Raw genomic sequence first — 22477 nt, 5'->3', positions numbered from 1 at the left:
AGCAAATCGCTTGGAATACATGGGTTTCCAGGGTGATTCTGGGAGAGTGGGTATTTGTATGTGTATAATAATGATAATAATACCTGTTGAACTCTTACTATATGCCAAGCACTGTGCTAACCACTGGGGTAGATATAAAATACTGAGATTCCACATGGGGCTCACAGTATAATTAGAAGAGAGAACAGGTTTCGAAACCCCATTTTGCAGATGAGGGAACTGAGGCACAGAGAAGTTAGGTGACTTGTCCAAGGCGGACAAATGGCAGAGCTGGGAGTAGAGCCTGGGTCCTCTAACTCCAAGACTTGTGTTTTTTTCCATTAGGCCATGCTGTACCCTATATAAAGAGCCTGGGCTTCGGAGTCAGAGGTCATGAGTTCGACTCCTGGCTCTGCCACTTGTCAGCTGTGTGACTGTGGGCAAGTCACTTCACTTCTCCGTGCCTCAGTTACCTCATCTGTAAAATGGGGATTAACTGTGAGCCCCACGTGGGACAACCTGATTCCCCTATGTCTACCCCAGTGCTTAGAACAGTGCTCTGCACATAGTAGGCGCTTAACAAATACCAACATCATTATTATTATTATTATTAAAAAGATATACCACTTTTACTGGTGTAGGCGCCACATTTTTCGGCATTGTTTTTGCAGTCCCCAAGAATGATGATCATCCTATTCGTTAAGTGCTTACAATGTGCCAAGCACTGTGCTAACAGCTGGGGTAGATACAAGGTGATCAGGTTGTCCCATGAGGGCCTCACAGTCTCAATCCCCATTTTACAGATGAGGTAACAGGCACAGAGAAGTTAAGCGACTTGCCCAAAGTCACACAGCAGACAAGTGGCGGAGCCAGGATTAGAACCTACAAACTCTGACTCCCAAGCCCTCGACAAGGGAGGGGCTATTACTGGGGCAATTAACTCTAGCAATAAGGGGAGTAGGAAAAAAATAGATTAGAGAAGGAAGAGGAAGATAAGAAGGCATATGAGACGGCTTCTCTTCCTTTTATCGCATTCTCCCCAGTGCTGTGTGCAATAGACATTCAATAAATCAACTCCCCCAACCTGCTTTCTCCCTTTCATGCCCTTCTTCTCCTTTTACCCCGGCCTTGGGCAGTCTTAATGATTGTCCATGCTTTGTCCCACCTGCTCCTCCTCCCCGGAAAGAGTCAGGGACCTTGTTCCTTACCCTCTGGATCCCCTGGACAGATAGACAGACAGAGTTTATTAGCTATTCTATACTAATCCGCCAAGAACCATCTCCTCACTACCGGGGCGATCATTGCAAATCTCGCCAGCTCCTTCGCTTTTCTGGGCTCCTTCATTCAACTGTAATGGCCCATTGCTCCTAAGAAGATTTCCCTTGGTAAAGGAGGAAGTGACCTTGAAAGGAACCTGGGTTTATTCATCCCTACACATCCCACCTGGCACATTTTTCTCTAATTCCACGGCACGGAGTCATAGAGTGTATCCATTATTCTTTATCCACATTTCCCAGCCCGCTCCTCCTTTCAGAATTAATTATCTCCCTACTTCCCAAAGTGAAGGGGTGGGATGAAAGACGAGGCAGCTTTGGCTGCAAGGCAGCCCATTTTTTTTTAAAGGATTAAACAGCAGAGGTGATAGGTAAAGGGGGGTAACACAGGTTTTTGGAAGGGGAAGATTTCTAGGTTCCCATTCGTGGCTCACTTTTTTTTTGAGGGGGGGGGGTATGGTATTTGTTCATTCATTCATTCAATAGTATTTATTGGGCACTTACTATGTGCAGAGCACTGTACTGAGCGCTTGGAATGTACAAATCGGTAACAGATAGAGACAGTCCCTGCCCTTTGACGGGCTTACGGTCTAATCGGGGGACACAGTCTAATGGGGGATTTGTTAAACACTTACTGTGGACCAGGCACTGTATTCAGTACTGAGCTAGATACACGTAATCAGGTTGGACATAGTTCATGTCCCACCTGGAGCTCACAGTCTTAATCTCCATTTTACAGATAAGGTAACTGAAGCCCAGAGAAGTTAAGTGACTTGCCCGCGGACACACAGCAGACACGCGGTGGATCCAAATTAGAACTCAGATTCCTAAGCCGGTGTTCTTTTCACTAGGCCACACTGCTTCTAATAAGTAGTCCATTAACTGATGCCTAGAATCCTGGAATCAAATGTCTACTGGTATTTATGAATCTGGACCCTGGGAAACAATTGTTCATCATTCAGTCAGAGAACAGTGTGATCGTTGGTGCGGTCCTGGGCCTTTAGGGAGGATTGTTCTTTCAGTATATGGGAAGGGAAAAAGAGAAAATCTTTCCATATCTGAATTATCCTGATTTGGGCCCTTTAAAGGAGCAGATTTTCACTGTCTACAAGGGTTGGCCTTTTTAATTCACTGGGGTTCGTCTCCTCAGAAACAAGCATTTCAAAACAAAGGACTCTGAGCTGCTCCAGTGAGCAAAGAGAAGCAGCACGGCCTAATGGAAAGGGCCTGGGCTTGGGAGTCAGAGGACCTAGGTTCTAATCCTGACTTTACCACTTGTCTGCTGTGTGACCTTGGGCAAGTCATTTAGCTTCTCTGTGCCTCAGTTCCCTCAACTGCAAAATGGGGATTCAATACCTGTTCTCCCTTCTACTTAGTCTGTGAGCCCCACATGGGACCTGATTATCTTGTATCTACCCCAGTGTTTAGTACAGTGCTTGGCACAGGGCTGGCACTTAACAAATACCAAAATTATTAAGTCGGAGAGTCATCGGGAAGCCGCATGGTCTAGTGAAGAGAGCAGGGGCCTGGGAGTCAAAAGACCTGGGTTCTAATCCTAGTTCTGCCACTTTTCGGCTGTGTGACTTTGGGCAAGTCACATCCCTTCTCTGTGCCTCAGTTACCTCATCTGCAAAATAGGAATGAAGACTGTGAGTCTCAACTGTGAGTCTCATGTGGGACATGGACTGTGTCCAACCTTATTAGCTTTTATCTACCCCAATGCCTAATGCAGTGCCTAGCACATAGTAAGTGCTTAACAATTACCATAAAACAAATCTACTGGTGTAGTCTTTGAGGGACTTTCCTCATAATAAATGAATGATAGTTCTTTTTACCGTGTTGGCTTGAAGGAGACCCAGGAGCAAAGCGGGGCTTGGTACAGTGCCTGGCACATAGTAAGGGCTTAACAAATACCTTTAAAAGCAAAACAAATGAAGAAAGAAAATCCCCTCTTCCTTCCTAGGGCCAGACTTTCCTTCTTCTCCTTATCCCTACCCAGCCTCTCTTCTCTGGCCTGGTTGGGAACCCAGTGCGCAATGAATTCTAAGGAACTCCTTCCTTTAAAAGAGGAGGAAATAATAATAATAATAGTAATTGTGGTATTTGATTCTAAGTGTTGGGGTAGGTACAGAGTAATCAGGTCTGATGCCGTCCCTGTCCCATGAGGGCTCATAGACTAGGTGGGAGAACAAATAATGAATCCCCATTTTGCATATGAGGAAACTGAAGGCTGGAGAAATGAAGTGACTTGCCCAAGGTCACACAGCAGACAAATGGTAGAGCTGGGATTAGTCTAAGTGAGAGAGAGGACAGGTGTTGAATCTCCATTGTACAGAGGGGACAACTGAGCCTCAGAGACGTTAACATCGTAGGCGTGGGAGTCAGAGGACCTGAGTTCCAATCCCAGGTCTAGCACTTGCTTGTTTTGTGACCTCTGGGCAAGGCACTTGACTTCTCTGGGCCTCAGCCTCAACTGTAAACTATCTTTTCCCCCTCCTACTTTGACTGTGAGCCTCATGTAGAACAGGGACTGCGTCCAAACTGATTAAACTGGTATCTACCCCAGTGTTTAGAACTGCGCTTGACACATAGTAAGCATTTAAAAAATATAATGATATAATAACTTGCCCAAGTGTGGAGCAGGGACTAGTACCCAGGTCCTCTAATTCCCAGGCCTATGTTCTTTCCATTAAGCCCCTAGTAGAAACAGCTTGGATGGTAGTCTCAGCAGTGCCTTTTAACCTCTCCGTGCCTCATTTTACTCATTTGTAAAATGGGGACGATAATATCTTCTCTCCCTACCTCTTAGACTGTGAGACCAGGACTGTGTCTAATTTGATTATTTAGCACAATGTAAATGCTTAATAATAAATAGTAATATTATTGTTGTTATCACAAAGCAAAGATATACGTCTGGGACATGGCCTAACTGGCCTATCTACACCCTAGCCTTTTTTTTTTTTTCCTGCTGTTTCCTTGGTGGGTTTGTCTGCATTTCCCAGACGCTTCTTGGTCTGAAGGGCTGTGGATTCAAACATTTACATTTCTTAAAAGGCCCTAGGCAATATCATGTAAAGGGGGAGAGGCTAATGAGCATGATGCTAATAAGTTACAGGCTGTTTATTTTCGACCTGAAACTTCCCAAAATGAATAAATCAGGCCAAAACCTCCCCAGGGCAAACGAGGTAATATCAAAGGCCAAAGGCGGAGGCAGGGCACTATCCTAGATGAGCACTTGAAGTACCTGCAGTTCTATAGCCCTAAAATATGTTATTATAGAAACAAGTGCATTACCTTCATGATGAGAAAAGTCCCGTATTTATCTTTCCTCTTTTAGAGGGAAATGGATGGAGCTGGTAGTTTAAAATACAGTTTCTCCACACATTTACATATTTAAAATTGTAATTAGTTCTTCAAAGACCCTCAGAGGCAAAACATTCATAGTAGTTTGACTCATCCATAGATTTAGACGTGGCTCAGCGGAAAGAGCATGGGCTTTGGAGTCAGAGGTCATGGGTTTGAATCCCAGCTCTGCCACCTGTCAGCTGTGTGACCCTGGGCCAGTCACTTAACTTCTCTGTGCCTCAGTTACCTCATCTGTAAAATGGGGATTAAGACTGTGAGCCCCACGTGGGACAACTTGATTCCCGTGTCTACCCCAGCGCTTAGAACAGTGTTCTGCACATAGTAAGCGCTTAACAAATACCAACATCATTATTATTATTATTATTTAGACGTAAGCAGGAAATTGGCCCTGGTGAGTAGTCAGAGCCTTTATTCTTTCTAGTAATAATGATAATTGAAGCATTTGTTAAGCACTTACTCTGTGCCGAGCTCTGTACTAAGCACTGGGACAGACGCAAGTTAATCAGGTCCGACACCGTCCCTATCCACTTGGGGCTCAAGTCTTAAGTAGAAGGGAGTAAAGGTATATTTAATTCCCATTTTCCAGCTGAGGAAAGCGAATTACAGAGAAGCTAAGTGACCTTGCAAAGGTCACACAGGAGGCAAGTAACAGGGCCCGGATGAGAAGCCAGGTTCTCTGACTCCCAGGCCCGTGCCATGCTGCTTTCTGAGCTTCCATTCATGCGAAGACAGAGATCTAGTGACGCTGAGGTCCGAATGGAAGAGACTAGCTTAGAGCCAGTGCCAGTTTCCCTATCTAGGAAACCAACTACTGTTTCGGAAACTAACTCCCTAGACTGTAAGCTTGTTGTGGGCATGGAAGGAGTCTGCTTAGTACAGTGCTCTGCACACAGTAAGCGCTCAATAAATACTACTGAATGGACTGGAGAAAGAGGTATGCTTGGTCCAGATTCCTGGGGACAGCCTGGGGAATCCTTTGACAAATAATAATAATAATCATGATAACGGTACATGTTAAGTGCTTACGATGTGCCAAGCACCGTTCTAACTGCTGGGGTAACGACAATAATGTTGGTATTTGTTAAGCGCTTAATATGTGCAGAGCACTGTTCTAAATGCTGGGGTAGATACAGGGTAATCAGGTTGTCCCATGAGAGGTTCACAGTCTTAATCCCCATTTTACAGATGAGGTAACTGAGGCACAGCGAAGTGAAGTGACTTGCCCACAGTCACACAGCTGACAAGTGGCGGAGCTGGGATTCGAACCCATGACCTCTGACTCTCAAGCCCTTGCTCTTTCCACTGAGCCACACTGCAAGGTCATCAGGTTTTCCCACGTGGGGTTCATAGTCTTAATCCCCATTTTACAGATGAGGTAACTGAGGCACAGAAAAGTGAAGTGATTTGCCCACGGTCACACAGCAGACAAGTGGCAGAGCAGGGATTAGAACCCATGTCCTCTGACTCCCAAACCCGTGATGTTTTCGTTAAGCCACACTGCTTGTCTAAATGTTTCCATCACAGAGTCTAGCTTAAACAAGATCCTTCTTACCTGTGTGAATCCATTAAATGCACCACTCGATGCCTAAGCACAAACAGAGACAAAAAGAGGTTATGTTTTGCAAACCGACTTCAGAGTGAAAACCAGAGATTAGGCACGCTTATATAGAGAACACTACAGATTCAAAACAAAACCAAAAAAATGAAGGGTAAAGGCTGAATGGAAAACTTCGTGATTACATTTCCAATAGGCTAACAAAAAAGGTAGAACTGTCTTTGCAATCAGTGCTGCCACGTTTTACAGGGGCTCTAGACTTGTTCTCTCCACAGTGGTAGGCCATGGTGCCAGGCTAAAGAAGAATTTTAAAGGGGGAAGGGAAACCGAGTCTCCACCCACTCTCATTCTGTTGGCACTATCACTCTGGTAGGCATTAGACGAGGTAGGCCTAGCAGCAGTTACTCACCATTGGTGGAATTCCTTCCCTGAAAGTGACATCTCCTTTTCTTGGTGGACGTGGTTGGGACCAAGGATTCCCTTGCCTCGTCCTCCAGTTAGATCGAGAGCCCCTTTAGGATACCAAATGGGTCCAACTCTGTGCTTGGTTGACGAAAAAGGCGGCAACCATTTCCCCTATCTAACCTCCCCTCTGTGTCAACTATGCACTTGGCTGTGTATCCCTTAATAATAATGGTGGTATTTGTTAAGCGCTTACTACGTGCAAAGCACTGTTCTAAGCGCTGGGGGGATACAAGGTGATCAGGTTGTCCCACGTGGGGCTCGCAGTTTTAATCCCCATTTTACAGATGAGGTAACTGAGGCACAGAGAAGTGAAGTGACTTGCCCAAAGTCACACAGCTGACAAGCGGGGGAGCTTGATACTCACCCCAGCCCTCCAGCACAAACATCCATATCCTTATACTCTACCATTCCCCCAATCCGTAATTTATTTCAACGTCTGTCTCCCCCTGTAGACTGTAAGCTCCTTGTGGGCAGGGATTGTGTCTACCAACTCTGTTTTACTTTCCCAAGCACTTACTACAGTATGTTCTCAAGGGACAAGCCACTTAACTTCTCTGTGTCTCAGTTACCTCATCTGTAAGATGGGGATTAAAACTGTGAACGCCGTGTGGGACGTGAACTGTGCCCAACTTGATTAGCTTGTATCTTCCCCAGTACCTGTAAAGTGCCTGGCACTTAAATACTTCCAAAAAAAATCGATTGATCAATTGATTATTCACAGCCCTCGGTCTGGTAAAGCATACTGCATTGACTTCACCACAGTAAAAGTAAAGCCTTTTTTGATTAGCCTATTCGAATGGCTGGATTACATGGTTTCAAGAGAGAAGCGCGAGAGTTCGGAAAGGATATCGGGAAGGGCTCAGAGAAGGGCAATGGGCCACGTACACCGTGTGTAAGACACAGGGTTACATGGGGCTGAAGGAAATCTTTCGCTAGTCTACGCTACACACCGGGGTGGGTACCTCTTCTTCATCATCCTGGTACAACAATCCATATCTCCGGTTAGCAATTTCATCTTCTGACAAATCTGAGTTGATAGCCTCATTGTCTTTAGGACTAGTTGAACTTTCCGTGCTAGTATTTCTAGAGTTTCCCTCTTGGGAGAGGGCAAAAGGCCTAACTCCACTTCCGTTTGGTTCACAGCGGGTAATGCTCGCCTGCTCCTCAGACAAACCTGTTTTTAAGTGGGCTTCTGACATTTTATTGTTGTCATCCCTGTCTAACTCTTCCCTTACACTCCCCCTGCCCTGCTTAGGCCAATGGCCACCCAATCCTGGCCAGTTTTCAACTCCATTTTGGGGGCTACAGAATCCCCAGGAGTCACGGTCATTCACTGTTGGATCCCAGCCTGGTAGCCAGATCTGATTAGCGTCTGGTCCCTGGAGTTCTGTCTCCAGGTCTCCTGGAGTGCTCCTGCTACTCTGACTGCCTTCATTCATCGTGGTTCCTATCACTTCTACTTCCACGTCCCCTGCCTCAGTGAAACCCAGATGACCATCAGAAGAGTTGGTGATAGTGTGGAAGTGCAGGACTAGTTTATTTTTAAGAGATAGTGAAGTAGCTTGATATTCATCCCTGGAACTACCATTTTGGAAGGAGGTGAGATCACTGCCCTTTGTTCCCTCGGCAATCTCATCTGCGCTGCAAAATCCAGTGTCATATAGGACAACCTCAGGGCCCGAAGTCCCTTGCTCTGAGGTCTGCACGATGTCTAATGCAAGAGCTCTTGAATCTGCCAGTGCTTCTTCCATGTCTCCAGTCCACACTTCAGTGGACGCGTCAAGTCTGTTACACAGAGATACTGTCTCCTGATCCTTATTCCAATTTTCAAATTCATTTTCAGGTTCAGAGCCCTCAGCAATCACACTGCTGTTCATTACCATTGGAGATGTATCCTCTAGCTTTTGTTCTCTACTTCTGATTCCATCTGCATAATCAATCCCTTCCAGATTGGTTTCTCCCAGGTCAGTTTCCTTAAAGTAACTTTCCCCTGAGGTGACTTTTTGCCCCTCTGTGATTTCTGGCTCCTTCACTGTTTCCACCTTGGAACACCCCAAGTCTTCTGTATTCTGCTTGTCTATTCTCTCAAGTAGCTCTTCATGTCTATTTTCATCACTCTCATGATCTTTCTCTTCAAATTCTTCTAGGGCCTTGAGGTGAACCGCTCCAGTCTCCACCTTTTTACGTGACTCCGCTCCTGCCCACAAAGACTCCTCTTTCTTCAGCAAGTACCATTTCTTCTCTTCTTCCTCCTCCTCTACATCCTTCTTTGGCTCTTCCTCATACACACAGGCTTCTTCCCACAAGCTTCCAGTCCCTTTGATGGTCATCTCTGAATCAGTGGAGTCTTCTGAAGGCCATTCAGTCTCCAGACCTTGGTCCGTGGCCAGCCTACCTTGGGGTTCCATCTCTCGGGATCGCCCTTGATTTTCTCCCAGAGAGGCCAGCGTTGACGGATGTGCTCCGTGTCTTCTCTCAGCAGGCCAAATGTCAGCGGTAGTCTCCCGAGAGGTTACTTCCGGGCTTCCCTCAGCCTCGGAAAAGGGTGCGGATTCTTCCAAAGAGCCACCGTGAGTTGAGCCTTCCCGGATAGCGTCTAGTCCCCAGGTGAGTGAACCCGGGTCAGTTTGGAATCTGTTAGTGTCTTCGGAAGACCCAGTGTTTGGGATTTCCGCCATGATCAAGTTAACCAGGGAAAGACTTTTTGAAGAGTCAGACTTTAGAGGAAGCAGAAGTGAAAAGGAAAAAAAAAGATGAAAGAGATAATGGCAGACTTGATGAGAAAACAAGCTTATAGCCAGTACCGTTACGCTAAAGTCCAGACTACATTAATCAGCTTAAGGAGATGTTACGGGACTTGTAATGTCATTAGAGAAGGCTAATTATTTAAATGAATGACAGTGGGAGGCAAATTAATCATCGTATGATCAACTACAGGAGGCCAGAGTTGGGAAATGTACCTACCGGCTGCACCAGTTCACTGCTGGTCTGTTTGGAAAAAAATCACATACATCAGACACAGGAATAAATGTCAATGCAACAAGCCAAGCCGTGGCAAATTTCAGTGTTGTGTTCTGAGAGAATATTCGAATGGGGGCTTGATAGAAAATTTAATTCAGTAGTAGGAGTGGTTAGGAGAAGCAAGTAGTGATTGTTATAATAGTAGCAGCATTTATTGAACTCTCACTCCTAGAATCTGGATATTTGAATGTTCCCTTGAGTTCCAGGTGGTCAACCATTTACCAGCCTTCATCTGTGTTTTCATTTTGCATGGCTCTGAGGCAGTGCTTGCAATATATATATATATATATATATATGTGTGTGTGTGTGTACATATATATCCAAACTGGGTTCCAGTGATGGTCCGAGGAAGGAATCCCAACTCTTCCTCAGTACCATTTCTACTCACAAATCCCTTCTCTCTGCCACACTAACACTGGACATTCCTGTCCATAGATCCCGCCTCCACTGAACGTCCCCATTGCTATTTGAGTTGGATGACCAGCCTTGCCCATCCCCGATCTTTGACCGTTTCCATTCAGGGCTGAAAAGGCCCCAGATGATGGTTTTTTTTGAACGCTGTTGACTCCCAGTCCTCATTCCCACCACCTAAAATCCAGCCACATTTTTACGCCTTCATTCATAATGAAAAGTTGACACCCCTGTTCTCGTCTCTCCCATTCCTTTTCTAGCTCTTCGTCCTGGTGAAACAAAATATCTTTCCTTGACCTTAAAGTTGGTCCGTTTTAGGTCTCATCTTTGGATGGACAGCATTGATGGCCTTCAGGCTCCAACAATATCCAATCCTTTCACAGGGCTGATATTGGTTCTAAGAAACTTGCATCTGACTTGGTTTTCTTTTCCCCCCAGGAGAAACGAAACATACAGAGGATTACCGACTCCTGAGAAAGAGAGACACCAGGTACGTGGCTCTAAATGGCAATCTTACCGTCCACAGGTCCCAGGGCAGTGTCTGAAAATAAATGGAAAATACTGTCACTGCATCAAAAGTCTGGCTAGTGGGAAACTGCTGGATGTTTCTCAATGGAAAACTCTAATTTTCTGGATTATTTTTCCTGTGGTGGTGGGCAATTCTAAGTGGTACCTGTTGGCAGGAAATTACTTCCCTATGCATGTATCTATGTTTTAATGATGTCAGACATCATTAAAACGCTATTCAAACATGTTGCTAGAGATGTTTTCCACATCTCATCTTCCTTAAGGAGCAGCAAATGTAGGTTCATTATTCAGAGTCTTTATTGAGATAACTGTAGGTCTGTAACAAGAGCCAGTTCAATTAATCAGTCAATCAGTGATATTTATTAAGTGCTTACCGTATACAGAACACTGTATTGGGCACTTGGGAGAGTACAATAAAATAGAGTTGGTAGACACGTTCCCTGCTCACAACAAGAAACCACATGGCCTAGTGGATAGAGAAAAGCCTGGGCGGCAGAAGGATCTGGGTTCTAAACCTGGCTCCACCACGTGTCTGCTGTGTGACCTTGGGAAAGTCGCTTCACTTCTCTGGGCCTCAGTTACTTCATCTGGAAAATGGGGATCGAGACTGCGAGCCCTATGTGGGACAGGGAATGTGCCCAACTCTATTTGCTTATATCCAACCCAGCACTTATTACAGTGTCCGGCACATGGTAAGTGCTTAACAAATATCATAATAATAATTATTAATAAATGCCAAAAGTAAACTGGGATAATAATTAGAAACTACATTGTACAGCATGGTTCAGTTCTCCCAAGGGCTTAGTACAATGCTCTGCCCACAGTAAACACTCAATAAATTTGACTGATTGAACAGTGTACTCTATATTTTGAGAAGCAGCATGGCATAGTGGATAGAGCACGGGCCTGGGAGTCAGAAGGTCATGAGTTCTAATCCCCGCTCTGTCACTTGTCTGCTGTGTAATCTTGGGCAAGTCACTTCACTTATCTGTGCTTGAGTTACCTCATCTGCAAAATAGGGATTAGGACTGTGAGCCTCATGAGAGACAGAGACTGTGTCCAACCCTATTTAATTGTACCCCAGTGCTAAGTACAGTGCCTGGCACCTAATAAGCACTTAACAAATACCTTAATTTTAACTCCCTTTAAATTCATTTTTAAAAAAAAAAAAAATGAGGCTGTTTTCTACCCCTAAACAAGAATACATTTATAGAATGAGGAAACAATTTGCATTTTCTTAGTGGGTAGGGTTTTAATATTCATGAGCATCTTCCATTCTCTCAAAGAAAAAAGCTATTCCACATCCCACATTGTTCTGTGTCCTTCCCAATTTGCCTTTACCCAACCCAGTGCTTAGAACAGTGCCTGGCATATAGTAAGCCCTTAAAAAGTACCACAATTATTATTGTTTTGATGACACCAACTTTTTTCTTAGGTATTGGGAGCCTGCCTCTGCAGTGTATTTGTTTTCATTACCAGAGGATATGTCAGGTAGAGAGGGACAACCACAAAGACTGAAAATCTCTTCTAGCAGTGACAGAATCAGTCGGGTCACTGAGGTGAAGGGGAAAAGACATACAGAAAAATGAAAGCAGAATGTGGTCGGGGGTTAACCTGAACCACACCTGGTCTTAGCCATCGGATGTTGGCTATCGTGAAAGGAATAGCTCAGGGTTGGCTCGACAGGGTTGGTTCAGGTGCCTGGCACATGGATTCCACAAATAAGAAAGAGGAACAGAGATGCGATTTGAATTTGGATTTCTTCCATCTCTTGCCCTTCTTGCCCCTGAGGGACAAGGAAGGAAGTCTTTGGCCAAGCTGACTCGGAGCTAGGCTGGCATTTCAATACCAGTTCAGAAACATCACCTCTATCTGGTGATTTAGAGGTTTCTGGCAGTCCTAGAGGAGGAGGAGGAGGAGGAGAAAGAGGGGGATGAGGAGGAGGAGATATAGGGTGAGGAGGAGGAAGAGATAAAGGAAGAGGAGATAGAGGAGGAGGGGGAGGAGAAAGAGGAGGAAGAGATAGAGGAGGACAAGGTAGAGGAGGATGAGATAGAGGAGGAGGAATAATAATAATAATAATGTTGGTATTTGTTAAGCGCTTACTATGTGCCGAGCACTGTTCTAAGCGCTGGGGTAGACACAGGGGAATCTGGTTGTCCCACGTGGGGCTCACAGTCTTAATCCCCATTTTACAGATGAGGGAACTGAGGCACCGAGAAGTGAAGTGACTTGCCCAAAGTCACACAGCTGACAAACGGCCGAGCTGGGATTTGAACCCGTGACCTCTGACTCCAAAGCCCGTGCTCTTTCCACTGAGCCACGCTGCTTCTCATTGAAGAAGAGGTGGAGGAGAAGGAGGAGGAAGGGGGAGAGGGGGAGAAGGAGGAGGAGGAGGAGATAAAGAGGAGAAGGAAAAGAGCAGGATGAGCAGGAAAAGAAAGAAGAGGAGGACGAGGAGAAAGAGAACAGGAAATGGAGGAAGAATAGAAGGAAGAGAAGGAAGAGGAAGAGGACAAGGAGGAATACCACAGAACCATGAATGCAGCTGACAGCCTGCATTAAGTGAAGGTCCAAGGCTGTGGTGACATTGACTATCACCAGAATGGCATGGTCATGGTCACAAAAGGGAGATCATTTAGGATGAGAGCCCTGTTGGACACTGCCGGAGCACAGGGATGGTCAAGAGCGACCAGAAAAGTAAGGGAATGGCTTGAAAGCAAGGAACCTGTCCTCACTTGGCTGTTCCACGAAAACTATTCTCTGGATGGAGGAAAGGGACAACTCAGCCCTATTGTGGGAGCAAGTGGAGGAGGAGAGAGAAGGGAAAGCAAAAGAAAAGAGGCAGGTGATCATGGTGAAACTATCCAGGATGAGAACCGAAGCCATCACCTTCCCAACTCTCCCAGATGAGGACCACAGCTTGGAAGGGGGAAGCCCACCCAGAAAAGGAAAAAGGGAAGGGAGGATGAGACCTAAGGGGCCTGCTCCCTGCGCTCTCTCTCTCTCTGGGAAACGGTGCTCTAACAAGAGAGCAAACTTCCAAGATTAACAGAAAGAGATGAAAGACTTGAGAAATCAGAAATCTATCCTCCCTTTCGTCCATAACTGGAGGAGTGTGGTGATTTTATGGCTTTTGTAAATCATGGATCTCCTGTCCACCCACACGTCCTGCCCCGCCTGCCCACACACACCATCAGGGTCTTAAATTTCCCAATACCTGAGACATGGGCGAATGGGTGATCCCTGCAGATCCCGCTGATGCCACTTCGGGCTTGAAAGGGTCGAAGTCCAGATCCAGCAAAGATTCCTCTTTCTTTGCCTCAGGGGCTTCAATCTGTTCAGAAGTACACAGAATCTTTAGCATACTGATCTGGGGATGCCCGCTATAGTCAGCAATCCTGCTAAAATGACTACTCAACCGGAGGTCTGGGCTTGTGCAGCAAAGAGGGGTGCATTCTGCTCTGTTTCAGCAGTTCCCAACCCCCTCAGTGGCCTATCTTCCATCTCTGAGGATGGTGAGGGGCACTGGGGAGGGGTAAACACTCAGCACATGAAATAAATGGCATTAGTTGAGAGACATAAACACCCAGAACATGAAATAAATAATGTGAATGAGATTATGCGCTTCTAGTTTATGGCCCAACAGTGGTGACAATCTATTACTATTCTTCTAATGGTCTGCTTGACAAAATTCTTCATTCTTACAACGAAAATCACTCTGACCATGTCTTATCACACAATGCCAGCTGTGCTAAATGAATCAGACTGGAATCTGGCAGGAAATTCTTCATTATCATAACAGGACCCAATTCTCCATTTTCCCAGCCCAAAAGCAGCCCAAGCAGCAGGGAGGTCTAGTGGAAAGAACACGGGCCTGGCAGACAGAAGAAATGCGTTCTAAACCCGGCACCGCCACAAGATTGCTGTGCGACCTTGGGCAAGTAATTTAACTTTTCTGTGCCTCAGTTATCTCATCTGTAAAATGGCGATTAAAGCTGTGAGCCCTGGTGGGACCTGGACTGTGCCCAACTTCATCATCTTGAATCTACCCCAGCACTTAATGAGGCACCTGGCATGTTAGTAAGCACTTAAAAAGTTAACTAAAATAAAATATGTTTTATATAACATTTAATTTTTCATTAAACTGAGAGGCAGAAACTCCCTCCAACAAGAGCCTTGTTAAGGTTGTGAGCCACTGGAATGGGTTATTAAGGGAAGTGGGTGAATTTCTCTTCTTTGGAGAAATTTACCGTTAAATCAGATATCTAAGATGATTAAATGTGGTCTCCCTTAGATTATTTTTTCCAGCACCGTGGTTCTCGGAGCTGTGGTTTCAACCCCATAGTTCAAAATTGGCTCAAAATACAGGCTTGGGTCCACTACTCCGGTGATGGTAATTAATAGTAATTGTGCTATTTCTTAAACACTTACTCTATGCCTGGCACTGTACTCAGTGCTGGGGTACAAACAAGATAATCAGGCCCCTCTTGGGACTCGCAGTCTAAGTAGGAGGGGGAACAGGTAGCGAATCCCCATTTTGTAGATGAAGAAACTGAGGGACAGAGAAGTGGAGTGACTTGTCCAAGATCACACAGCAGACAAATGGCAGAGCGGGAATTAGAACCCAGGTCCTCCGACTTCTAGTCCCATGTTCTTTCTACTACATTATGCTGCTTCTTGTGCATGCTGCCTCCTGACCCATAGCATTGATGTGAATATCCTTCTACTCCTCTATTTCCCCTCTCTGTAATTTATCTTAATGTTTGTCTGCTCCATAGACTGCAAGCTACTTGCCATCAGAGATCACATCTACCAATTTTATTATATTGTATTTTTTCCAAATGCTTAGTGCAGTACCCTGCAAACAGTAAGGACTCAGTGATTGTTTGAAACCCAGAAGAGTGAAATGACTTGCCCAAGGTCACCGAACCAGCAAGGGGCAGAGCCAGTACTAGAATTCTCTTCTGTGTTACCTATGTACTTGGGTCCATATCCCCTGAGCATTTTGATACTCACTCCACCTACACCCCATCATCAGCTATGTCCTCATACTCTGTTGCTATCCTAATTTGAAATTTATTTTCATGTCCATCTCTCCCATTATCAACTCTGTTCTACTCTCCCAAGCTCTCAGTACAGTGCCCAGTCCACATTAAACTCTCAGTAAATACCATTGATTGATTGATTCCATGCCATACATGTCTACCAACTCCGTTGTATGCTCCCAAGTGCTTAGAACAGGGCTCTGCACACAATAAGTGCTCAGAAAATACCACTGATTGATGGATGACCATTTTTACCCCTTGTCCTAGATTAAAGGCATTTAGAGCGGGTCTGGAAAATGGAGTTGAATTGCTATCGGGTAGGCTTCTGGTGGTTTGCTCTCTCAGAATGAGGCAAAGATGACATGACTAATTATATCCACCCAGACCCTTCAGAAAAGACCACCTTCTTCATGCCTCTCTCTCTTTCCACACGGAAAATGATGCATCTCTAGAGGCTCGGATGTGTTGTCATGGCTGTAAAAGGGCATTTTTCTCCAGGAAATCTTGAGGTTGTCTGGAAATTCTGTGCCGTTAGAGGGCTATGTAGGTTCGAAGGCTTGCGACTTTCCCTGCCAGCCACAGCCTTCTGTGAACGGCCTCCTGGGGACAATTGGAAGAATGTCTGATGTCTAAGATGTGGGGTGATACTAGAGGGAGTGTGCTTTTTATCATTCATCATGTTTAAAGGATTAAAACAAATGCTTCTCTCTCCCATTAGGAGCATATAAAGAGGCAAACTCAAAAATACGATTCATATCTTTTATATCCAGGGTGACCCATTAGAAGACAGAACTCGGTTATTTCATGCAAGCCACTGGCATAAATCATACGGATGTATTTCAAAGAAAAACCCTTTCAGATATGTCATAGCTCTCATTTTCAATATTCTATTTCCCCTGCAGCTGGCATCTCATTTTCCCACTGTAATTTGAGCTATTCTCTCATCTGCTCATCTGTGCACATCTAAAAATAAACACCTCTTTGGGCTGACATAAGCCATTAGCTCATAATATTTAGTACTGCATGTAATTCCATGAACTTCTTTGCCCTTATTTAATATAACTATGCCCAGTGGCACCATAATGGTACGTTGAAAAGGACTCGGTGGTTTAAATGGGTTTGGTTCAATAGGAGCTATTATTAGACTGGTTACAATTTGTGGTTTTCACTCTATATAGCAAGTAGAGGTTACTTTCCTTTAACTCTTTGTTTGCACTGTTTCTTGAAGTATCAATCAAGAAATCAATCAATGGTGTTTATTGAGTGCTTACTGTGAGTTTGTACTGTGTACTGACCTGCTTTCTTTATTCATTCTCCCCTCCCAGCCCCACAGCACTTGTGTACGCGTCTGTAATTTATTTATATCAACGCCTGTCTCCCCCTCTAGACCTCATTGTGGGTAGGGCATGCGTCTGCTATATTGTTACATTATACTCTCCCAAGCACTTAGTACAATGTTCTGCACACAGTAAACACTCAAATATGATTGACTGCAAAGCTCTGCAGTCTACGCCTGAGGGAGAACAATTCGATTTAAGTCGGTAGTCATGCTCCCTTTCCTTAAGGAGTTTACAATCTCTTACAAAGTTTCCCATCTTTTCTCCAGATTGTTCTGTGTTCGCTTGAAGAGTCCCACAGCAGCAATGATATATAAGGGATAAGCCGGGTGCCCCTCAAGATAAAGTCGGATTGTTTCTAGTCAGGAAGCTAGATATTTTGTTCACACTCTTTCTCACTGTCTGGAAATCTCTCCCTCTTCATAGTCCACAGACCAGATCCTCCCCAGGTTCCAAGCCCTTCAGAAATCACACCTTCTCCAGGAGCCCTTTCCTGATTCATTTTTTAACCTCCCCACTCTAAATTCTCCTTTCAGCACTTGAATAGCCACCCCCACAATTAGTGATAATGAACATATCTTTATCTTCTATTGCTTCTATCTGTAATTTATAAATTACACTCTTTAGGAGAGTGTAAGCTCTTTAAGGGCAGACATCTGACTGAAGGGATCCTATTGGAGTCTCCAAGCAGTTAATAGAGCACTCTGCCCACAGTAGGTGCTCACGGTAAGTGCTCAGTAAACACCATTGATTGATTGACGACTGGGGTGTAGGTGACCAGATACTTGGGCGATGTGGGTTTCGACAACTTCTACTTTGAAGCAGCATGGTCTAGTGGGTAGAGCATAGACTTGGGAGTCAGAAGGCCCAGGCTCCACCTCTTGCCAGCTGTGTGAGTCTGGGCAAGTCACTTTATTTCTGGATGCTTCAGTTACCTCAACGGTAAAATGGGGATTAAGACTGTGAGCCCCATGTGGGACATGGACGGTGTCCAAAATGATTAGCTTTTTTCTACTCCAAGTGCTTGGCACATAGTAAGTGCTTAACAAATAGCATTAAAAAACAACAAACCCCTCCCTCCAGATCAATCAATATTGAGCGCTCATTATGTGTAGAGCACTGTACTAATTACTTTATAGGTGTCTCCACGTTGGTGGCTAGTTAGGAGGGCTGACTTGCCTGGGTATATTGCCTTCCACATTGTCAGTCAATCATATTTATTGAGTGCTTACTGTAAAGGAGAGCACTAAATGCTTGGGGAATACAATTATAACAATAAACAGACAGATTCCCTGCTCACAAGGAGTTTAAAGTCTACAGGAGCTTAAACTGGCCCAAGGCCTGCAGTTCATATGCCTCAGTTGAACACTGACCTGCGATGGAGTTGTCACACTGATTTCAGGAACAAAGTTGTCCTCAAAGAAGTTGATGATGTTCTCTTGCTGCAGTTCCTTCGTGGGGGTGAGCTTGGGCAGAGGTGGGACAGGTGGCCCTTTCCTCAACTGGGAAAAGGTACAGAAACACATCTCCGGTTAATACAACCGGGAATTCTGAGCGGTATGCTATATCACGCTGCTCTACGCTAGCTGGTACAATCCTGGGAACATAATGATAAGTAATAATAATGATGGTATATGTTAAGTGCTTATTGTGTGCCAAGCAATATTTTAAGCACTGGGGTGGATATAGGGTAATCAGGTTGTCCCACATGGAGCTCACACTTTTAATCTCCATTTTACGGTTGAGGTAACTGAGGCACAGAGAAGTTAAGTGATTTGTCCAAGGTCACCGAGCAGACAAGTGGCAGAGTCGGGATTAGAATGCATATCTCTAACTCCCAAGCCCGTGCTCTTTCCACTCAGCCACACTGCCGATCTGGGATGAGGCCAGAAAAAGCCATTGGGAGATTTAGGAGCAAAAACTCAATCGGTTATTAGACCCAAGGTGTGCGCTGTAGGTCCAGAGACTAGAGAAGCCATGTGGCCTAGTGGACAGAGCCCGGGCCTGGGAGTCAGAAGGACCTGGGTTCTAATCCCAGCTCTGCCACTTGTCTGCTGTGTGACCTTGGGCAAATCACTTAACTTCTCCATGCCTCAGTTCCCTCATCTGTAAAATGAGGATTAAGACTGTGAGCCCCATGTGGGACAGGGACTGTGTACGGCCTGATTAGCTTGTATCTACCCCAGTGCTTAATAAAGTGCTTAAGGCATAGTAAGCACTGTCCCATCATCATTTGGTACTTGCTCCTTGCTCAGTGCTATTGGGATGCCAGGTTAAAATAACTACTTGCAGACAGGGAATGGTTGGCCTAGAGCAGGGTCGGGGAGAATTGAAGGTTCTTGGCCCAAGTAGAGCATATGGGTTCTTGGGCCCCACCTCTGCTTCAATCACTCTCACTGAGGGCAGGGCTAAGATGGAGGTAGACCCAAGGCTCTGAAATTCTAGGCAGCCTGGCCCGGCCCTGGAGTACAAGTTCTGGAAGGCAGGATAGGGATAACAGGCTAAAGTTCACCACTGGCCTAGGAGATTTCTGACAGCCTCACTCCGTCTGCCCTCTTCTCCTGACCCCTCTCGGTCTCCTCATGCCTGCCCCTCTACCCCAACCCGGTGTATTCTCTCCCTCTCCTCCCTTCCCACCTGTGAAGGTGATTTAGGTCGCGCTGGGGCCGGAGAAGCAGGTGCCAGTGTGTGGTTTGGACTGGCGGCAGGGCTGGGGAGAGGTGAAAGTTCTTCAGGCGGCGATGGCGTCTTCGTGATGCGGAGGGGTCCGGAGTCACTAGAACAGCACAGAGAGATGAGCATTTTGCCGCTCTGCTGCTCAGATCATTTATCTAAAAATATGCTCGGTCCACATCTCGCTACTCCTCAAGAACCTGCAGTGGTTGCTCTTCCATCTCCATGTCAAACGGGAATTCCCACCGTCGGCTTTAGAACGTTCAAACAGTTCACCCGCGTCTTCCCTACTTTGCTGAATTTCTATTACAGCCCAGACCATATATTTCGGTCTCCTGATGCCAAACTACTCACTGTTCCTCGATCTCATCCATCTTGCTGCCTATGCCTTGCCCACATCCTGCCTCTGGCCTGGAACTCCCTTCCCCTTCATATACGACAGTCACTCTCCCCACCTTCAAAGTCCTATTAAAATCATTCTTCCTCCAAGAAGCCTTCCCTGATTAAGACCTGATTTTCTCTACTCCCTCTCCCCTCTGCATTGTCTATGCACTTGGATCTGTTCCCCAGAAACAGGTGATATTCATCCCACCCTCAGCCCATCAGCACTTAACTACATATCCGTAATTTATTTTAATGTCCGTCTCCCCGTCTAGACTCTGTGGGCTGTAATAATAATGCTGTTGGAAGCACATTCTACTTTCTAGGATTTCCTGAAGTCTACAGCTTGAGGAAAACAGCCCGTGTCCTAAAACAAATAACCACATACAGGGCAGCTGTCTAGCCATCCTTAGAGGAACTGTTTTCTACGCCTATTTGGAGAGAACAAAGACAGTGCATGATTGGGAAGGCATTTCAACAATCATGTCCTTTCATGTGAAAACAAAGGCTAACTCTATGCTCCAGGGGGAATTCATTTAGCACACTCACCTCCCCTTTCTGTGGAAGCATGGAGAATGTGGAATAAACATTTGCTAGTAAGGAGACTGTGTTCCCACTTTACTTCCATCTTACTTAAACTTGACGGTAATCACATCTAAATGTCTCGAATGCTTATTTACCCTTTCCTTCTCCTCTGAAAGAAGTTAGCAGCAATCATCTCATATCCTTCACTATATATATGTATATGTAATATATACACAAAAACATATATATATGTATATAATTCAGCACTACTCAGAAGTAACAATATCAATAATATTGAAACATGGATTGAAATAATAATATAACCCTAATTATGAGGCCCCAAGACTTTATACAGTGACTAACAGCCACTGCCTTTTTTTAACCAAAAAAACCCTCTGCTGGGGTAATTATCCCTGGAAGCTAAGGAAGCACAGATTAATGCCCAATTCTGGAGTGGCAAAAGGGAAGGTACCTTGAGCTTCAGACGGGGAAAAAATGATAACTGGAAAGGAAGAGGTCTGACTCAAGTTTGAAAGGGAGGGATCCACAGGTGGGAAGAATTCAATGGAAAAAGACCAAGGGTGAGATGGATTGAGCCAGCTTGTTTTCCTTTCCAGAGTTAGTTATTGCATTTATTTATTATGGTATTTGCAAAGTGCTTATTCTGTGCCAAGCTCTGTGCTAGACGTAAATAGAACAGATCAGACACAGACCCTGTCCCACATGGGGCTCACAATCTAGAATCCCATAGATGTTTTGTTATGGCCCTCTAGACTGTAAACTTATTTTGGACAGGGAACGTGTCTACCAACTTAGTCAATTGTATTTATTGAGCACTTTGTGCATAACACTGTACTAAGCACTCGGGAGAGTACAGCCTAACAATAAATAGACACATCCCTGCCCACAACAAGCCTATACCCTCCCACGTGTTCAGTGCTCTGCACACAGTAAACGTCCAATAAATACGATTGATTGATTTTGATTGATGTATTGATTGAATCTTCTGGGGGGGGGGGTGTTTGAAGGTGGAAGACCCCTAAACCACGGCTTACCTGGGGGCCCCCTGGATTGTGAAGGCTTTGTCGGCATGCTGGTCACCAAGCTTCGTCATCACCTCATATAGCTGGTGGCAGAGCTGGGAAGACAGAAAGGCCCGGCTGATTACTTGCGACTCTGAGAAAGATCAGGTCGCTGTTCATCCCTAGTAAGGCACCCAATTATAAATCAGTAGCTTTCCTGTGGCTTTGCTTGCTTGTTTGAGGGTACTTGTTAAGCACCTACTTTGTGTCCAAAAAACACTGTTGCAAGTGCTGGGGTAGGTATAAATTAATTAGATCGGTCACAGTCCCTGTCCCACATGGGGCTCACGTTCTTCACTGGGAGGGAGAACAAGTATCGAATCCCCATTTTACAGTTGAGGAAATTGAGGCACAGAGGAGTTGAGTGACTTGTCCCAAGGTCACACAGCTAGCAACTGGTGGAGGCGGAATTAGAATTCAGGTCCTCTGACTCCCAGGCCCATTCTGTTTCCACTAGGCCACGCTGCTCCTTACAATCAAACAAAACTCAGAGCGAGCAGTCCTCACTAGAAACTTATGGTTTTCACTAAAACGTTTTCACTAGCTCACATCTCTCCATGTCTTGTGACAGGTCCTGCGAGAGAAGAGGCCTGTTTTCAAAAGAAAATTGGGGAAGAGAGGGAGGCAGGGGTATGAGGGGAGAGGCAGAGTGGGACTTAGGGGTGGGTGAAGGGGGAAGCCATCTTGGGGCCTCCGATTTTAAATTGTGGTCCCTTTGTGCTCAAATTCCTTCACTTCTTTGTGATCACATTCTCTCGCTCCCTTTTCATACTTACATTCCCTCTCTCCCTGTTTGTTTACATTCCCTTATTCCCTGTCTATGCTCACGTTC

General features: G+C 45.3%; 1 protein-coding gene across 1 annotated transcript in view; it reads right to left on the bottom strand.

The window, feature by feature from the left end:
* Positions 1 to 22477, bottom strand: part of AMPH (amphiphysin) — a 145891-nt gene that overhangs the window by 24679 nt on the left and 98735 nt on the right. The window contains exons 9-15 of the mRNA XM_007666133.3: positions 21619 to 21701; positions 19622 to 19760; positions 18358 to 18486; positions 13820 to 13936; positions 10589 to 10612; positions 9604 to 9627; positions 6172 to 6204 (exon numbers count right to left, since the gene is read on the bottom strand). Of these exons, the coding sequence (XP_007664323.1) occupies positions 6172 to 6204; positions 9604 to 9627; positions 10589 to 10612; positions 13820 to 13936; positions 18358 to 18486; positions 19622 to 19760; positions 21619 to 21701 (549 nt within the window). The remainder of the gene's footprint in view (positions 1 to 6171; positions 6205 to 9603; positions 9628 to 10588; positions 10613 to 13819; positions 13937 to 18357; positions 18487 to 19621; positions 19761 to 21618; positions 21702 to 22477) is intronic.

This window comes from Ornithorhynchus anatinus, chromosome 8, assembly GCF_004115215.2.
Source record: "Ornithorhynchus anatinus isolate Pmale09 chromosome 8, mOrnAna1.pri.v4, whole genome shotgun sequence".
Lineage (NCBI taxonomy): Eukaryota > Metazoa > Chordata > Mammalia > Monotremata > Ornithorhynchidae > Ornithorhynchus > Ornithorhynchus anatinus.
Note: the sequence above shows the minus strand (reverse complement) of the source record. Positions and strands in the feature narration are given on the sequence as shown.